Below are 20368 nucleotides of genomic sequence, written 5' to 3'. Positions count from 1 at the left end.
ACTCCAAGGCCAAACTTGCCAGTTGTTCCTTTTATCTCTTGATTCCCTACTTTAGCATTCCAATCCCCTGTAATGAGCAGAACATCCTTCTTTGGTGTCATTTCTAGAAGGTGTTGTAGGTCTTCATAGAATTGGTCAATTTCACTTTCTTCAGCACCAGTAGTTGGTGCATAAACTTGGATTACTGTGATGTTAAAAGGTCTGCCTTGGATTCGTATCGTGATCATTCTGTCATTTTTGAGATTGCATCCCATTACAGCTTTTGCCACTCTTTTGTTGACTATGAGGGCCACTCCATTTCTACTACGGGATTCTTGCCCACAGTAGTAGATATGATAGTCATCCGAACTGAATTCGCCCATTCCCTTCCATTTTAGTTCACTGATGCCCAGGATGTCGATATTTATTCTTGTCATCTCATTTTTGACCACATCCAGCTTACCTCCATTCATGGTTCTTACATTCCAGGTTCCTATGCAATATTTTTCTTTACAGCATCGGACTTTCCTTTCGCTTCCAGGCATGTCCGCAACTGAGCGTCCTTTCGGCTTTGGCCCAGCCGCTTCATCAGCTCTGAATCTACTTGTACTTGTCCTCCGCTCTTCCTCAGTAGCATGTTGGACGCCTTCCGACCTGAGGGGCTCATCTTCCAGCGTCATAACTTTTATATGCCTGTTGTCTTTGTCCATTGAGTTTTCTTGGCAGGGATACTGGAGTGGCTTGCCAGTTCCTTCTCCAGGTGGATCACGTTTAGTCAAAACTCTCCACTCTGACCTGTCCATCTTGGGTGGCCCTGCATGGCATAGCTCATAGCTTGTCTGAGTTATGCAAGCCCCTTCGCCACAACAAGGCATTGATCCATGAAGGGGAACTTCGGGTATGGGGTGGTATAGATATAACAACAACAACAACAACAACAACAACAACAACAACAACAACAACAACGAGATGAGGGAGGGGAAGCTCAAAAGTCATTATCCGAGCACATCTAAGTAGTTGGATACTGCCCATTATATTTGAAGAAGTGCTCTACATTGCATTTCTTACCACTCTGATTTGAAATCTTCCCTTCAGGACATGGGAGGCAACGATAGCAGCAAAATGGCTTCCCTTCCAACTTTATCTTCCTATACCCTGGATGGCAATTGTCATTACACACAGAAAGGGGTTGTCCCTGTCAATAAATAAAAGCAGAAATGTTTTATAATGGCCATAAATTCTATTTTGGAAGTTTTATATTTCAGTGGTTTCTTCACAGTTACAAACGGTTTGACCAAATATTTTATTAGTGATTTTCTTTATTGAAGAAGTTCTGGATCCTGTTTCTCAACATTGCTAATCGCAGGGCCTTTTTTTCACTTTAAATATTTAAATATTTAAATTTGGCACAAGGATAGCTTATGGCATCCTGGTTTTTCTAAATGTTTGAGAGCGATATATAGCGTATTGTGTAGCAAAGGACAGCACTCCGGCAAGTTGCAGGAAAACTGTCATTGGTAATAGAATGATGAGCTACCAGAATTCCAGTAATGGAAAGAGCCTTGGGGTAAGGGTAGATGGCTGGTAATAATTTTTGATTTTGCTATCAAATTACCTAAGTCGATCATTATATCAGCTGTTGCTATTGTTGTACTTATGCTATTCTGGATTAGTTGTAGTTTCCGGGTCACCTTCAAAGGTAGCCCCACGTAGAGCGCATTGCAGTAGTCCAAGCGGGAGATAACTAGAGCATGCACCACTCTGGCGGGACAGTCCGCGGGCTTCAGCCTGTGTACCAGATGGAGCTGATAGACAGCTGCCCTGGATACAGAATTAACCTGTGCCTCCATGGACAGCTGTGAGTCCAAAATGACTTCCAGGCTCCTTACCTGGTCCTTCAGGGGCACAGTTACCCTATTCAGGACCAGGGAGTCCCCCACACCTGCCCTCCTCCTGTCTCCCACAAACAGTACTTCTGTCTTGTCCGGATTCAACCTCAATCTGTTAGCTGCCATCCATCCTCCAACCGCCTCCAGACACTCACAGAGGACCTTCACCGCCTTCACTGGTTCTGATTTGAAAGAGATGTAGAGCTGGGAATCATCCGCATACTGATGAACACCCAAGCCAAACCCCCTGATGATCTCTCCCATTCCAATGTTAAATTAAGTACTTCAAACAGCAATTAAACCTGATCAAAGTTTTGCCTATCTACACCTCACTGATGTAGGTAGGCTGGAATGTTGTATGCATCCCAGCCAACCTCCATCAATTATAACTTGTGGCATGGAAATCCTGAACCCTACAGTGAAAGAGCTAACTTAAAAAATTGAGATGCAGCCGCATCCAAGAAGAGTCTAAAAGCAGATCGACTGTCTTTTTGGCAATCACTCCCCACCCACATAAACCCAAAGACATCAGATCAGAATGCCTGTGGATATTATGATATGATTAAAAACAGCTACTTCGTACATGATATCATCAATCAGTTTCTCAGATGGATGTCCTCTGAAATCCATTGAATCAAATGTCATGTAGATCTGAGAAATAATTCCAGCAATGATGAGATCTCCTGAATGATAATAATTGTGCATAATAGAAAGAGGAGTGTCAGCAGTGTATGTGGCAACAGGAACACTGCATATCATATAAGGCAGGAACACTAATATTGAGACCATGAATAGTACCATATTGACTGAAAATCTACCTCCCAGTCACCAATTTGACTCTTCTAACATGATTACTGAAGTAGCAAGAACAATCACACCATAGGTTGATTTGGAAGCCCTGACAATGAAAAGAATCAGGAGGGTGGAAGGGTATAAATCTGTCTCTAGACCCAGCTCCAAATGGAGCAAGGAATATTAACGACATCATTCAGACTTCATTGTTTTGCCGTGTTCACTGGAAATCTATAGGGACTTGAAAAGAAGTAGAATTAACCATGGCAATTTTGATGATTATGGGCTGCAGGAGTCAATACTGTTGTAGTTTCTCTGTGCTAGTACAGAGGAAATGTAGTTATTACAACTCAATAGAAGCCACCTGTGGTCGTTTATGGGATTGCAAGTGGCAGGTGAGCTAAGAAAAAGCAAGATGAGGCCAACAGAAAAATAAGTCAGGAAGGAAAGGAGGGAGGGAGGGAAAGGAAGAAAGATTTTTCTAACTTGGGCTGGATTTACAAAATGAGAAAGAATCAACATTCAAATGGGAACTTCAATTATTATGGAGCAGGGGCAGCTTCCCCCTTGTATAGGAGTATGCAGGGGCAGGCAGGGGCATTTTGCCACTTGAGACAAAACTTGTGGCAGTGCCGCCAACCCCTGCTGCTACGTCTTCTTTCTTGCCTCCAACAGACACCTGCTTCTGAGCATCTAACACCCACCACTACTGGGCATTTGCCTCTCTTCTTCTTTGACGATCACTCGTAGCCGAGTAAGATTGTCTTCCAAAAACACGGTTTTAACAATGGGTCCATAAGTGACTGTGGAGGCCAATTCTGGATCCACACTCCCTTCCACAGTGGGGACATTGGTTTCCAGGCGGGAGTTGATCACAGTGTGGATTTGCCAAGCGTGCCTTCCTCCTAGCACGTTTCTCCCTTGCGTCCTGAGATCGAGTTTCTTCAAAGCCCATGACACCTTTGGTAAAGGCTGTTCTCCAACTGGAGCGCTCGCAGGCCAGTGTTTCCCAGTTGTCAGTGTTTATACTACATTTTTTTTAGATTTGCCTTGAGACAGTCTTTAAACCTCTTTTGTTGACCACCAGCACTACGCTTTCCATTTTTAAGTACGGAATAGAATAGTTGCTTTGGAAGACGATCATCAGTCGCCGCACAACATGACCAGTCCAATGAAGTTGGTGTTGAAGAATCATTGCTTCAACACTGGTGATCTTTGCTTCCTCCAGTACACTGGTATTAGTTCACCTGTCTTCCCACCTCTTTCTTGTGCTTGCCACCTCTTTCTGCTCCTTGGCCATTGTAGACACCCACACCCACTGCTTCTAGACCCTATCACTCCTGCAGGCTGCACCATTGCCTGCCTGCTGTTGCCAGTGTGCTGGCGCTTCTTCAGAGGACAACAGGCAAGCTGCAATGGAAGACCTGGCAAGGCCATGGTAGAGGGAAGAAGAGGGTGATGAACAGAGTGGCTTACAAGCATCCCCCTTTCTTCCTGATTTTTCTTTCATTGTTACCGTAGCTCAGTACCTGCCTACCCAGACCACAGTGTTTAATCCCCCCTCTTCCAAGACCCCACCATTTTGACACCAGCTTAAATAAGAGAACCCTGGGATGCACACAGCTTTTCAATCTGTTGGGGGTTCAGCTTCTCCCTCCCCAGTCATCTGGTCAGTCATTTGATGAATGGAGAGGGATGAATAATCTTCTTCAATTGATCTGCATGAATCGGAGAAGAGGGACCTCTGTCATATAGCTTTTGTTTGGTCAAGGAACTCTGGAGGAGAGTTCCTTGACCAAACAAAATAAGTTTGGGGTAAAAATAAAATAAAAATAGTATATCCATTGACTGGTTTAGGTCACAGCCTGATGGTACTTATTTCAGGGCATAGTTGAGGTACAGGATGGAAGGAAATACTTCCAGGCCAGGGGGTATACAACCTGTGGCCATGGAGTCAGAAAATCTAAGTAACTACCAGCCAGTTGCCAATCTCCATTTCTTGGGCAAGGTTCTTGAGTTGGTGGTCATGGACCAGATCCAGGTGACTTTGGAGGAAACTGGCTTTCCAGATCAATCTCTTATTTTGTCACAGAAACAGCTTTGGTTGCCCTGCATGATGACCTCTGTCCAGAGAGAGACAGGGAAAATGTGTCCCTGTTAATACCCCTTGACCTCTTAGCAGCTTCTGATAACATTGACCTTGGTATCCTTCTGGACCAGCTGTCCAAGTTAGGAGCACTTTGCAGTTGTTCTGAGCCTTCTTGGAGGGCCATTTCCATAGGCTGATGCTTGAGGAGTACTCTTCAGCCCTGTGGAGCCTTCCATGTGGAGTTCCTCGGGGTTCAATTTTATCAATTTTACTTAAACTAGGGATGTGGGTGGCACTGTGGTCTAAACCACAGAACCTAGGGTTTGCCGATCAGAAAGTCAGCGGTTCGAATCCCCGCGACGGGGTGAGCTCCCGTTGCTCGGTCCCAGCTCCTGCCAACCTAGCATTTCAAAAGCACATCAAAGTGCAAGTAGATAAATAGGTACCACTCCGGCGGGAAGGTAAACGGCATTTCCGTGCACTGCTCTGTTTCGCCAGAAGCAGCTTAGTCATGCTGGCCACATGACCCAGAAGCTGTACAACGGCTCCCTCAGCCAGTAAAGTGAGATGAGCACTGCAACCCCAGAGTCGTCCGCGACTGGACCTAACAGTCAGGGGTCCCTTACCAGTTTGGTTCTGTGAGATATTGCAGAAGAAAAATTATTTAACACAACTGGAGAGAAGTCTCCTTTGGACATGTGCAGTGGGACCCAGCTGGTTTGTAATGACCCATAGTAAGAAATAACAAACTGGAAGTAATGTGTTCAAAAATGAATACTAACAAAAAAGAGGGAGTAGTTTGCAAGGTCTCCCTTTTCAAAAGTGGCAAGAAGTCTTGCATACTTTATGAACTTCTGCTATCAAAACTCAGTTGTGATGGCCAGTAGGACTGTAATGAAAACAGGGCCACTGATAAACAAGAGAGAGGTATCATGCTCAAGGCTACCCCAGAGTTTGTAAAAGTATACAATCAATGTTTTAAATATTTGGCCTAAGGAGGCCAAAGCCCCTCCTCAAAAACATACAAAGCATACCTTGAATTTAGGTTTTCTTCAGTTACTGGCAGAGATTAATACCCAAATAATATTTGCAATACAGAAGACAATTGACTCTGTTGTTAGTGTTGATCTATAGTTATTGTTGTTATAAGTTATATTTGAGTGGTGCAGCAATCTACTTGTAATACTGTATGATTTCATGCCTAAGTAATAAAGATTTGAGATGTGCAAATCAGCTGGGTAATGGAACTGATAGGTTTGTTTGGGGAAATGGCCACAGAAATGGTCACAGAAGAAGCCTTGTTCCATAGGTTTTATTTTGGTGATAAGACATGAATGTAACTCTGCTGTGTTAAGTTGTGTTCTCTCCTAGCTTCAGTCCACTGCATGGGCGTACCCAGGATCAAAACTAGGGGGGGGGCAAGGGGAGGGGCCAAGGCACGGAAGGGGAGGGGCCACAAAGTGGGCGGGAACAGATGCTTTTAAAATGTTCTTAAAATAGAACATTTGATGAGCGTATCTGCTGGTGGCTTAAGGTTTGCGGATTGCAATAGATGTGTGTGGTAGAGAAGGACATATGTTAATGCAAGACGAGTAAAGACAGAGCACAGCATATATATACTGTATATAGCAACTCCGTTGGGAAAACGGTCTCTGCTAGGATTATATGGGCTGCGGGAGGTTGTGTGGCGGCCAGCCTGATCGCAAACGGGTTACCTCTTACTACGTAACAAGACACGTATCGAAGTATTGAAGTATTGTCGCACCGCAGCATCCCTTGGAACAAACCTGCCCCTTTATCCCTAATTGATGTCTCACAAAAAGATAGCCGCGGTTCTGCCGACGGCGTCTTAATTATTTTGCTTTGGGTCTGACAACCGCGTTGCAAAAAGCGGGGATGTCTACCGGGAGGAAAGGGAATACGGGGCTTTGGGGGAAGGAGGCAGGAAAAGGTCTGCGTAGAGATAATGGAGGGGGCGGTGGAAATCCCGCCAGTCTCGCTGGAGAACCTGCGCATCCCTGCAGTGCATCTGTTGAGTCAGCCCCGCCGCGTTCATCGAGGCCGATTCCGAATCCGTGCGCGCTGTGCACACAACCGTCGCCTTGCAAACCCTGAGCCCGCTTGAAATGAAGGCACTGCAGGCAGGCACAGGCAATGATCGAGCAGCTTTCGAGAGGGGGGCGGGTGCCCAGTACCGTATTTGTGGGGGGTGGGGAGAAGGAAGTGGGTGGGATGGGAGAAGCCCTCTCACCGCGTTGCTGCAAAGGAGGCGCGGGCTCTGAGAGCGGAACTCAAATCCGCAGCGCCTTGTTGCAGGGAGGAAGCCTTTTGGCAGCGCTCCTGACGCTGTAGGCTGTGCGAGGAGGAGCGTGGGTTCCCCGCTCCCTGGTTCCCCGCCGCGCTTGGCCTTGCCTGAGGGCGCGCCGGGGAGCTGGAGGGAGGGTGCGGCGCGGCGCGGCGGGAATGGCGAACTCGCGCTCCGCCGGGCTGTGCTCTGCCTCTGCCCACCAGCCCTGCTTCTAGAGTAGGGCAGCTGCCCTAACTTGCCGTATGGTGGGTACGCCCTTGGTCCACTGTTTCATGGCATTTGATAAATCAACACCGTAAAGCAAGCTTCGGTTAGGCACAAGTCAGGCATGGCTCAATTCACTTAAAACCATGGAACAAGTTATGCTTAATAAATTGGGTCCTCCCTGCAAGAGAGGGCACGTGTTGCAGTGGGTCCTGGCAACCAGGTCTGTGTTGGGGCGGGGACAATTGGAGCAGCCACAACACCCTATTGGTGGTCCATCTGAAGGGGTGCAATTGGGCTGAGGGCCTGTCAATCAAAGATTCAGATGGACCACTATTTAATCGTTGCACGTGACTGTCGAGATCTTCTTCTCCAGCACTGTGCACCAAAACACCTGCCCACCTCTCCCTAATTTTAGGGCTTCGCTTGACCTTGCTGTGCCGTCGTGTGTCATCTACCGTTGGTGCAGGGGCATGGCAGGAATTTCCCCCACTTGGCTGATTGGCTGTGCCACTTGGGTTTCGCCTGCCACATAGCAAATTGTCACAACTTGTACGGTTGCGGATAGGCTCTGGTTCATGCTGATAGGGGTGGAATGATCCCTTACCACCCTATCGAAAAACAGGTATTCCTCTTAAAGGAATCCATTGGGCCAATGGTTGGTATTCCCCCAGGGGATGCCCTATCCAGTGTTCTGGGCACATGTGGGGGAATCAGGCCCTGGCTGGCACACGCCAGTCAGGTAACCCCATCCCAGATGTGCACCTGGCTGCGGACTCATGGTGTGCCCTGAGTCAGTGCTACCTAGGTAGCTTTTGGAACCAGAGCCTATGCAACCACTCATATTATCCGCATATTAGATTTTTGGCGCTGACATCTAAATCTTTGCATTATTGTCTTAGGGTAATTTAAATGTTATTACGCCAGCAATATCGCCTTGAATTATGCTTTGTTGCTTGTCTCTGGCATTTTTGTATTGTTTTATTTTGCTATGGCTGTATGCTAACACAATAAAGGTTTGAATTGAATTGCAACCACTCACTTGATTTGTAATCAATAAAGTTGTGGCCTAAATTCTGCCAAAAACCAAACCAAAACACGAGTCATGTCTGTATTTATTTCTAGGCCTGGATTAAAGGGTCTCCACACGCAATAATGAACTCCCAACATTTACAATGGGATCTCCCACTCTATCTCTGTAGAGTCTAGTTTTATCCTGGTGTTTATTGTGCGCTCTCTCTCTCTCTCTCTCTCTCTCTCTCTCTCTCTCTCTCTCTCTCTCTCTCTCTCTCTCTCACACACACACACACACACACACACACCAGCAAAATGAAGACATGAGACAATGAATGGGTTGAACTATGGGCCATAATATTTATTAATTTACATCTGTAACATGCTTAACTAGCTGAAGTCAATCACCCAAACTCATGCTAATATCTCCTGTTACTAATGTGTTGGTGACCTCACCTGTGACTTCATGCATCAAATCAGTGACATCAGTGGTGCTGGCAGGCCCCCACTCAGATGAATAAGCAGAACAGCCTTCAAATACAGTCAGTATTTGAAATGGGTAAAGCAGTACTGTATAGATTAACATCTAAAGGGATGGGTGTGTTTAAGTTCAATACATAAAGTGCTTAACATTAACTATGTGCACCATGTTTGCTCTCATGTACAGTGTACAGAGGGGTCCTGTCAGTGTCATAAAATCTTCAACCGTTAAACTTAACAGCCATTGAGACTCCCTGTTCTGCTTCACCTCATTGAGACTTCGGTTTGGCTTATTCTGCATTCACCACTATGATGCTTCAGAATATGTGAACAATCTCCCTTCCAGTGGCAAATTTAGGAATGACAACAACAACAACAACCCTATTTGCACAGCTGGGGGGGAGGATGGGCAGAGTTTTGCAATCTTGAAATGCCAGATTAAGAGGAGGTGTGGCTAGATCATGCCAATTCTCTACCAAGAAATGTAACTAATATAACCATTACCAAATGCCCCATTATTCATAGGGGTTAGGGGACCGCTCCCCAACAATATGGGGAACAACATAGTCACAGATAACTTTATCTTTTTGAGGATCACAGACCTTTATGTTCCTTAATGCTTTCTTCTAATGAGCTGTGCCTTGTTGTTCAGATCAGGCCTCACGACTATGATGTAGCATTTGGGGGAAAAGATGCAACCCAGTAAACCAGCACTAGAGGCCAAGATGGAAAAGATCTCCACAGCCACCATGTATTTTCCTTTCGTGCTCAAGTAAGTTGGAACAAAGGACAACCAAACACTGCAGAAGACCAACATACTAAAGGTGATGAACTTGGCTTCATTAAAACTGTCGGGTAACTTCTTGGCTAGGAAAGCCACTGTAAAGCTGACGAAGGCAAGTAAACCCATAAAACCAAGAACATAGTAAAACATGGTGGCTGAGCCTTCATTACATTCCAGTATAATTTCTTTAGCCATTGAGTGCATGTCTGAATCTGGAAATGGAGGAGAAGTTGCCAGCCACACAGTGCAGATAGTGGCTTGAATCGTGAAGCAGCACAGAACAATGGCAATGGCCAATCCTTTCCCCACCCATTTCCTCATACTGGATCCTGGCTTTGCGGCCATGAAAGCCAACACCACAGTGATGGTTTTGGCCAAAATACAAGAAACAGCCATGGAGAAGATTATGCCAAAAGCAGGTTGTCGAAGGAGACACGTCAACTTCTCTGGCTGGCCAATGAATAGGAATACACAAAGGAAGGAGAATAGGAGAGAGATGAGCAGGGTGTAAGTGAGGTCTATGTTGTTGGCTTTGACTATAGGAGTGTCTTTGTGCTTTATGAAAATTCCAAGCACCGAGACTGTGATGGAAGAAAAGATAAGAGCAAAAATGGAGGTGCTCATCCCTAACGGTTCTTCGAAAGACAAGAAGCTTATATCTTTTGGAAGGCATAGATCCCGGTCATTATTTGGGTATTGTCCACCATGGCACAGTATGCAGTCATCCATATCTGAAAAAACATTTCTCTACAGCCTTGTATATTGTACAATTCTTAAACAAGCATAATCAAGGATTCTTATTTGAAAGCCCTGAATTATTGTTCCCTGGTTAACATCTGGAATATGTTATTGAGTCATTCACATTCAGTTGTATTTCAAAGAAGCCATATTGATGGCCCAGGAGAAAACTGACGTTTTAGACCACAGTGACTATAGGAAACAGAATCCCATAACTGAAGAAATATGTTTTCCGCTCACTATCACTAACTGGGCATTCTAACATGGGCCATTTGGTTGGAATGTGTAGTTCCTGTTCCCCATCTTGTTGATTAGGTATGGGTGTGTAGGTAGCTCTGCATCTAGCCTGACAAAGAACAGGAAATTACAAGGGCAATATGAGTTGAGGGGTGTCCGGTTTGCCATCTGTTCAACCCCCTGGGAACCCTGCTAATCTAAATTTGCTATAATTTGAAAGAGGGTGTGTGCAGAGAAGCTGAATGGGATTCAGATGTGGGCGTTCTGAGGAAGCTCCATTAACCTTGTTGCCTGTCACTGTGAAACTCTGGGGATTATATCTGAGTTTGTTTGGACCCTGGGTGAAAGGCAGGGTTAATGGGAGGTGGCCTGGATGAGAGCTAGGAGACTAAGAGGTGACTGAAAGAAGTTGCAGTACAAAATCTCTTGAGGACACCAGCTCTGAGAAAGTTACGGTATAGCATGATGTGCAATACGCACATGTAGGATCACTGTCAATAAAGTTCAAAAGCTTTATACACAACTAATCTTACCCTTCTTGTTTGAGATCTTCCCTTCCGGGCATGGAATACAATCATAGCAGCAAAATTGTTTCCCTTCCTTCTTTTTTCTTCTGTAACCTGAATGACACTTGTCATTACACAAAGAAAGCGGCCATGTCTGTCCATAAAAGAGGAGAGAATAATTTATAATCCAATACTTCTATGGGGTTTGAATTGCAATATTTAAACCACTTCCCAAGAAATCATTGAAATCATCTTTGGATTCTGAAAATAGAAGCACCGTACTGGCCCAAATATAAGCCACACCTGCAAATAAGCCACACCTTTAAAATTTGGTGGCTTGGGAGCCCTGGACAGGATTGGTGCTGTTGCCCCACGCTCCAGGGCTGCTTTTTGGGGGGAGCCGCACCACTTTGCCAGCAGCTGTGTATCTGAAGAAGTGTGCATGCACACGAAAGCTCATACCAATGACAAACTTAGTTGGTCTCTAAGGTGCTACTGGAAGGAATTTTTAAATTTTGTTTGGACTTTTAAATGATAGTGGTTAGTGGGGTTAATGGCTTGTTTTGCTTGTGCTTTGTTTTATTATGCCTTTTGACTTTTCGTTTTGTATTTTTCATGTTGTGAACCTCCCAATGATCTTTGCATGAAGTTTACAAAGATAATTGATTGATTGATTGATTGATTGATTGATTAAAAATAGGTGGGTGCTGTGGATTGGGAACCTATCATTGTCCAGATGTTTCTGGACTTCAACTACCAACACCCCAGGAATTTGGAGGTTTATAAGTTTCTCATTCCTGTAATGGTATAATACTTGAAAGCATCTAGCAGGCAATTGGCAATTGGGCTCTATTACTGGAAGCATATTTTGAAGTTGAGATATGCACAGTCGTTACCTGATTAAAGCTCCTGGGCCACACAATGTCATCATCTTGAAGAATGAGGACTTTGGCAGGGGGAGCCTTCGGGTCTATTCTACCCACTTTCACTCTAAGGAAAGACTCATTTATGAAAGTGATCCAATTTATAACATCAAATCCCGCTACTAATTCCCCTTTTTGGTTGAAGGACACAGTTTCCTCTGCGCTGTTGTTAAACGAGACACCTTTCAGAAAGTGGTGGAGCTAAAAAAGAAGAAAAGAAAAGAAAAAGAGTATTACACAATACTCAACTTCATGATGTTCTATGATTAAAAAAACTAAATACATAAAATATATTTCACTATACGATTGTGCTCTTGCACCACATATTTTAGTCCTGTCTGCTCCTTAGATGGCATGTCAAATAAGTACCTATGATCACCTGATAGCCTACCAATTGGTAGTGGATAAACTTCAGTTCTGTTCAAATCTACCTAACCTGGAATTGACTCATCAGCTGGAACAGAACCTGCTTCCTGGCAGGTGAAGACACTGTTGCAGGATGTAGGCAGGGAGAGAAGACAGCAGAGAGGTCATTAGGGTACAAACTGTTCCTGCTGATGTGTTTGAACCACACCAATCTCCCCACCCTCCCACATGGTAAGCAGCAGTGAGCTATTTGCTGGGAAGCTAGAGTAGTAGCTCCACCCCACCCAACAGGCCACTTATGTCCCTGGCACTGGTGATATAACAATATTTTGAAAATGTCATTCTGGAAATACTTAAGGAAAGTTTCCATAAGTTCTAATTTAGATAGTACCTAACACTTTTAAAAATGAATCTATATGCGTATACTGCCAGAAAGCTTCCAACACATATCTTTGTGTAGAACAGGCATCCCCAAACTTTGGCTCTCCAGATGTTTTGGACTACAATTCCCATTTTCCCTGACCACTGGTCCTGTTAGCTAGGGATCATGGGAGTTGTAGGCCAAAACATCTGGAGGGCCGCAGTTTGGGGATGCCTGGTGTAGAATATATGGAAGAGTTGGAGCTAGCACCAGCTCCTTTTCAGCTACTATTGTTACTGAAAATAAATTACTAACTATATTCCAATGGTATAATACAGAGGTAGCCAAGGTGCTTTCCAGATGTTGATGACTACTACTCCCATTATTCATGAATACTGTCATACTGACAGGGGCCAACGGAAGTTGAAGTTCAAGGGCACTACATTCGCTACCCTTAGCAGAGCAGAATGTGGGAAATAGCTTTTCCAACTAGGCTTACTTCTTAAAGAAAATAAATAGAGTAGGCAGAATACCAAACAGGTTTCTTGAAAGGAGAAGCCCTTTTTTTGCCATAACAAGATAATGCTCAGGCTTACACTTTTAGGTTTGCTTATGCAATATATTAGGTTTTTTAAAGGGTGCATAATTCAACTCAGCAACTTTTCTCAACCAACATTTTTTGGACTAGCAAACATTTCTAATTTTGAGTGCCAGTCACAAAATGGCTGCCATGGGAGCAGGGAACAAAATTAGAGAGAATACATTTATTTCTGATTTATTTAAAAGTTATATGTAGGCTACTGCTAGTACCGTAGTAATAGTTACATACTCAGTTCCAATATATTCATACAACAATGGCATAACCTACACACCTGCACACCCTTTAGCACACTAGATTGAAGAACAATTTGATCTTTGAAGTGGTGGGGTTCCATTTTTTTTAATTAAAGGGCTACCATAGCATGAAAAAAATGGCTTTGAAGGATAAAACATGGCACAGCTATCCTAAAAAAGTTGGCTTCTATACTTAAACACACAGAGAGAGTTCTAAAAAAAAAAAATCAAACAATAAATCCAGAGTCTTAGTAAAGATGCACAGAATTCTTTCTCTCATCCAAAAGAGGCAATATAGAAATGAATGGAGGATCGGGAGCAGAGCACATAAGAACACAGGAAGCTGCCTGTGTCAGACAATTGCTCCACCTAGTTCAGCATTTTTTACACTGACTGGCAATGGCTTTCCAAAGTTTCAGATTTGGGTTTCTCCCAACCGTACCTGGAGACGCTGGGCATTGGACCATAAATCTTCGCCAGCAGATGCTCTACCACTGAGATCGTTCTTAGTGAGTTGTAAGAACAGTGTGGTTCCCTTCAAGCAATACATATCCATTAATCAATCATATGGTGTTATATCTCTTACCAATATATAATGGGTGGGATTCAACTAATGAGTCCCCACATCAGAAGCTGACACAAGGACTTTTGCCAGCATAAGAGGGCTTTCCTCCTCCATGTCCCCAAATTAGCCCTAGAGGGTAGGAGAACCCTCAGAGCAGTGCAAGGGGAAAGGAGATGGATGGTCGTCCCATTTGGCAAGACAGAACAATCAACATAGTGCAATGTTGCAATCTTCCCAGAATCGTGAGTTTTATAACATTAGCATATACTGATTAGGGATGAAAACCAAAACAACCAAGATCATCACTGTCTTCTTAATTGTGGAGAGGAATGCCGATAAACTGATGAGAAAGGGATCTCATGACAAAAGTACATTTGAGTAGACAACATTACAAGACAAAGGCAACCAATGTTGTGCCCCGCCAGATGGTGTTGGACTCTAACAAATCACCCCTGATTATTGGACATGTTGGCTGGGGCTGATGGAAGCTAGATTTCACCCACACCTTCAGAGCACTACTTTGGCTTTGACTGTCCATGAACCCACAAACACTACAAGCTCTTTTGCATTCATCTGCCCATTATGTTACCTGCCACAGCTGTTGATTCAGAAGTTTTTGCTTTCCTTGTCTTCTATGTTTAAATTTGGATAACTGCATGGCATGGAAAGCGTGAGCCAGAGCATAGGCAGCATTGTAGATACCGTAGCTGTGGACAGTCATGCCCATTTCAAAAACAGATGCAGGAAGAGTTTCCAGCTGCTCCTCCCCACTGCAATTCTTCTCAATCGGCTTATCCGTCCTTGAGTCAGGGAACCAACAGCTAAATGTCTGCTCCCAGAAGACTTGGATAAATCCATCTTGCTTTCTTGAGGTAGGGCTCTGGTTTTGAATAAATTTCTGGAAGCCCAACACCTCGTTTGAGTGAACTGCAAAGGACATAGCACCATGGAGGAAGTCTATTTTCCACAGTCTTTGAATGCTGACTGATGTGAAATCCACCGGGGCTGTCATGATCCAGACTTTGGTCTTTGTTGGCAGATCATCATATTCTGAAAACTGGAGCAACATCCTCAAAGTCATCATGCCCTGGATTTCACCATGTAAGACCAATACATTGGCTGTTGCTCCCATGATGACCTTATGTATTACAACTGTTTCCTCTACCAATTGAGAAAAATCACAGTAAAAAGGCAGTGCTGGGAATCTTTCTATAAAGTCAAAGCATATACCACTCTGTGAAAACACGGGAAGCACATTTTGTACAAACTTATTTCCATTGTCATCATCCTGAAAAAGCACTCCAACCCATGTCCATTGAAAATGCTGCAGTAACTGGAGAATGCCCCGATATTGATAGGACCCGTCTGGAAACATCCAGTGAAAGAAAGCTCCTTGAATATGGTCATTTATTGCAGGAGCAGAACCGTATGTGAACTATAGAAAATAACAGAGGGTGGGAAAGATGACAGGCCTATTTCCAAACTAAAGTTTCTCTGTGGCTGCATATTAACCCATAAAATTGCCAAACAGTAATGCAATGTTCGTCCCCACACGTCAACAAAGCTCCAATCCACATTTCAATGAACACAGCAGAGAAAAAAAATATAAGATACAACCACACAAATTGTGCCTTTAAAAATGGGATTATAACAAAATCCATGAACAATCATAGTTAAGAAGTGCATACTATTTTGAATCAGCACTCATATTGCCTTTAGTAATTGTCCCCTTGTTTTGATGGCCACAGCAAGGAACGTGGCTGTATTTTCTTTGGGTTAATAACAACTTGTGTAACGAGGAGAATTCAAATGTTTCTTCATCTCTCTTATTGTGATGAGATCCCAAAACTACAGTTTTGGCAAATATGTTTTTTACTCCATGGAATAGTCATCCCCAAATTAGTGCTCACCAGGTGTTGATTGACTATTTTATTTATCTTAAAACATTTCTGTGCTGCCTTTCATAAAATCTCCGTGTGGCTCTTACAAGTTTACAGTGGGAGATTCTGAGAATACTTGCATTCAAGGTCTGCATGATGAGATGGGACAGACCCAAGGGGATTGAATCCTATATCATCATGGAACTTCTTCAGCCAGCTTTCCACAGACACAAAGTCAAAATAATTTCCTAACACCACCGAGGGCTCATCCATACTGTCGTTAATTGTGGATAGCAAACTTCCTGTACCTCCAATAAACCTCTGCTGTCCATATAACTTTCTCCTTGCAACACATTCCCCTCCTTTAGTCCATATTTTCTCACACAAGGGATACTCCAAAAGGAGAGGGCATGAGAAAATATAAATGTAGGGAAGGGAAACTGTGGGAAGGCAGTGATTTGGAGGAGAACGTGATATGGACAACAGAGAATTAATGAAGGTACAGCAAACTTACTATCCACGTTAAATGACAGTACAGGTAAAACCAGAGCTGCTTGCTTGGAATTTAATAATGATGATGATGATAATAATAATAATAATAATAATAATAATAATAATAATTTATTGTTTATTGTTTATACCCCACCCATCTGGCCGGGTCCCCCCCCCCCGCCACTCTGGGTGGCTTCCAACACACATTAAAATATCACAGATTAAAAACTTCCCTAAACAGGGCTGCCTTTAGGTATTTTCTAAATGTCAGGAAGTTGTTTATCTCTCTGACCTCTGATGGGAAGGTGTTCCACAGGGTGGGTGCCACTACCGAGAAGGCCCTCTGCCTGGTTCCCTGTAGCTTTGCTTCTTGCAGTGAGGGAACCGCCAGAAGGCCCTTGGCGCTGGATCTCAGTGTTCGGGCTGAACGATGGGGGTGGAGGTGCTCCTTCAGGTATACAGGGCCGAGGCCGTTTAGGGCTTTAAAGGTCAGCACCTTTACAACTCAGTGCCCAATAATTTAACACAGTATTGTCTACACTGATGGCAGCAGCTCTCCAGGGTTCCAGGCATAAGTCCTTTTCCGTCCCTACCTGGATATGGCTGAAACCTTCTGCCTGAAAACAGATACTAAGCTAGCATCCTTCCCCTAAGATTCAGTTGGCTCCTAATGGGATTGAACCTGTGACATCACACTCTAACCAGCAAAGCTAACCAGCTCAGTTTTACAGAGCCATAACTAAAAGCCACATCTTACCTGGGGGATCTTGTAGTTGCTCAGGATGGTTGCCATGTGGAAACCTATCTCAGCCTCAGGTCCACCAATGACTGCTATCGTATTGTCCTGACCATCACATTTATAGTTTGGGACTGACCTGTCTCGTGTGGAGAGCAGCTCCAGTGAGGCAAGGTAGGTCCAGCTTGCACTGAATTGGCTATTGAAGATGTTCAAGCCTAATGTGACATTTGGTAAAATCAAGGGGTTTTCATTGATCTCGTTTATAGCAAATAACAAGGCCAAGATGTGCTGGTAGTTCTGCGTCAAGATCCTAGGATTAAGAGTTGCATGCTGCATCACTATTAGAATATGCTACTTGCTGCATTTCAATTCAATATATAAATAAACTAAATTATCCAAGGCTAAGTGTAAGTGTGTGTGTGTGTGTGTGTGTGTGTGTGTGTGTGTGTTCGGTATGTTTTGGCATGGTAGTCAGAACTCAGTATATATCATTCAGTAGAGGAAACCTCATACCTGCACTGAGCGATAAAACTGCCATGGAATGGAATTATGGACTGCAGGGTTTCAAGGGAATCAATGGGGTAAATTGATCTATGATTGCAGGATGCTAGCTAAATCTTATACTTATACTGCTGCTGCTGCTACTACTACTACTACTACTGGTCGCACCAGTACTCCTGCTACTAGCAGCAATTGTAATAATAACAGTGATATAGCTTCAGGGTGGATGGAATAGGTAACAGCCAACATTAGTCTTTTTTTAAATTTAGGTTTATTTATATACAAACATACAAACAAAAAATCGAAAAGAAAAAACATACAAAAATCATAGAAAAACTATAAATTATAAATCATATATAATTGTAAATCATATATGAATCATCTTTAAATCATAACATAATCTTGTATGAAATCATATAACAAACATCAAAAAAATTAACATAACAGAAATATGCAACTGATAAAGAACAAAACATGCATAAGGGAAAAAATATATAAATAGATAATAAAATACAAATAATAAAAGACTACCTCCACCTCACACACACCCTACACTTCGTGTGACTTCCAGTCTTCCCTCTACTCTGGTTTATATATATCTCTATCATTATGCATACTTTTCCTATTTTCCATCTTTAACCTTGGGCCTTTTATATTTCTGCCAGGAGGTTGGCTTTTTTCACCTGTTTCCTTAAATATTGTTTAAACATTTTCCAATCTTTTTCTAGTTTTTCTTCTTTCAAACCTTTCACCCTTCCCGCTTTTATTGTTAAATTTTGATAGGTTATCAATTTTATAATCCACTCCTCCTTATTTGGTATTTTGTCACTTTTCCAGTTCTTTGCGATGAGCAGTCTGCTGGCTACTGTCGCATGCATTACCAAGGATTTGTCTTTTGCTTTTATATCATCATTTAATAATCCTAATAGAAATAATTCTGGCTCCTTTTTGAAAGAATATCTTAATATCCTTTTTCAATTCATTGTATATATCTTCCCTTTTTATTATTATTATTATTTTGCACTGCCACCAAACATGCAAGTAAGTCCCAATTTCTTCCTGGCACCTCCAACAAATATCACTCGTTCCTTTATACATTTTGGCCAATTTTGCCAGTGTTAGGTACCACCTATATTGCATTTTTAGAAAACTTTCTCGTAATTCATAATTCATAATGTAATTTAGATCCCAATTCCACAAATTTTCCCATCTCTCATACATGATTATTTTCCCTAAATCTTGTGCCCACCTGATCATTGTTTCTTTGGTCAATTCATCTTTTGTTTCCCATTCAAGAAGCAACATATATATATATATATATATATATATATATATATATATATATAATTTGTCTTTCCCTTCTAATAAATTTTTAAGTCATAATCAGGGTAGACTTCACTCTATTGGTTTCAGATGCTCTGTTCTATGACTTAGTTGGCTATAATGCACTGTTTTTCTGGCAAGAGGGGACAATAAACTATAGCACTGCATTTAAGGTGACTTTGCACCACATTGAAAGTAAAGCCAGCATTCACTTGCTAGATAATAGTATCTGGAAGGATGACAGGGTGAAAGAGTCAAAATAATTGCTTACACAGGCTGATCAAGCAGTTCCTCAGAGGGATGCTTAGTGAATTCTATTGGATTGGAGAAAATGTAGATCTGAGAAAGGATGCTGGCAATGAGAAACTCTCCTGGCAGATAATACTTGTGAAGTATAGGAAGGCTGCTGATGGTACAGTTAGCAAGATGAATATTGCATGATACCTGAGGCATCAGCACTAACACAACCACCACAAGCCCCACCATCTTGCATGAAAGTCTTGCCTCCAGGCATCAGTTCATTACTTATAGTTTGCTAGTTGCTAGTGGAATTTTCTAAGGAGACGATGAGGCACAATCCTAGTTGATTGAATAATTACAGGGAGGATAATCACCTCTTGGCTATAGCATGCTCTATGAGACATTGCAGACAACACTGAACTCTCATATCTCAACAAGATGCTGATTCTCATCCCTGAGGTGGCAGGGTGTGGTTGGGTTTGGAAGGTTCCTTCTTGGCAAACAGCCCTCTGGCAGGGCCTACCGTTGGGCACCCTCCTACATTGTTACAACCCATCTCATGGGACACCATTTTAACCTACAAGGCCTCAGAGAAACACTGCGTAAGAAGATTGCAGGAAATGAAAAGGACAGCTAGACCCACCCACTTGTCCAGACATTGCCAAAGAAAACATGTTTTTCATAGTTCATTAAAATTCTCCTCTGATCTCCACCTAGAGGAACAGAAACAGTATGCAGAGAGACCAAAATAGAAAACAGTGTGCAAAAGCTACATATTTCTGGGGGTGGCGTAAAACATTTATTTATTAATTTATGGAATTTCTTAGCTGCCCTTGACATTACGTTCACAGGGCAGGTCCTGTATATAATCCCATAACATAAAAATCTAATAAAACTAACAACGTACATTTTAAAAAAAAAAACACCGAGCAGTGGTCCCACATTCCAGATTGTCACCCAGCTTTTCAAATCGAGAATGCTTCTCCATTCAGTCATCATTTTTAACTGTCTTGGGATATCTGGCATAGCTCAGATGGTACAGCATCTCAGGGTTGTGGGTTCAAGCTCCAGATTGGGAAAAGATTCCATTTAAGGGGGGTTGGAACAGATGATCCTAGTTATCC

General features: G+C 42.9%; 1 protein-coding gene across 1 annotated transcript; it reads right to left on the bottom strand.

The window, feature by feature from the left end:
- Positions 1–9368: 9368 nt before the first annotated feature.
- Positions 9369–19400, bottom strand: LOC118079198 (vomeronasal type-2 receptor 116-like). The gene is made up of 6 exons (XM_035103221.2): positions 19276–19400; positions 17199–17376; positions 14659–15504; positions 11917–12144; positions 11048–11174; positions 9369–10270 (listed from the first exon to the last, which is right to left on the bottom strand). Exons 2-6 carry the CDS (start codon positions 17232–17234, stop codon positions 9369–9371), a joined length of 2139 nt encoding a protein of 712 aa, XP_034959112.2. The 5' UTR covers positions 17235–17376; positions 19276–19400.
- Between the last annotated feature and the right edge of the window lie 968 nt (positions 19401–20368).

The sequence above is a fragment of the Zootoca vivipara genome, chromosome 13 (assembly GCF_963506605.1).
Source record: "Zootoca vivipara chromosome 13, rZooViv1.1, whole genome shotgun sequence".
Taxonomy (NCBI): domain Eukaryota; kingdom Metazoa; phylum Chordata; class Lepidosauria; order Squamata; family Lacertidae; genus Zootoca; species Zootoca vivipara.
This window is presented reverse-complemented; position numbering and strand designations above follow the sequence as displayed.

Bases quoted from the DNA above. Each gene is read 5' to 3' on its own strand.
- LOC118079198 (XM_035103221.2), bottom strand. From the start codon at position 17,234: ATGGCAACCATCCTGAGCAACTACAAGATCCCCCAG. The intron at 12,145-14,658 runs GTAACATAATGG...CTTCTTTTTTAG, and splicing joins TGAATCAACAGCTGTGGCAG to CTCCACCACTTTCTGAAAGG. The intron at 11,175-11,916 runs GTAACGACTGTG...TTTTATGGACAG, and splicing joins GGCCCAGGAGCTTTAATCAG to ACATGGCCGCTTTCTTTGTG.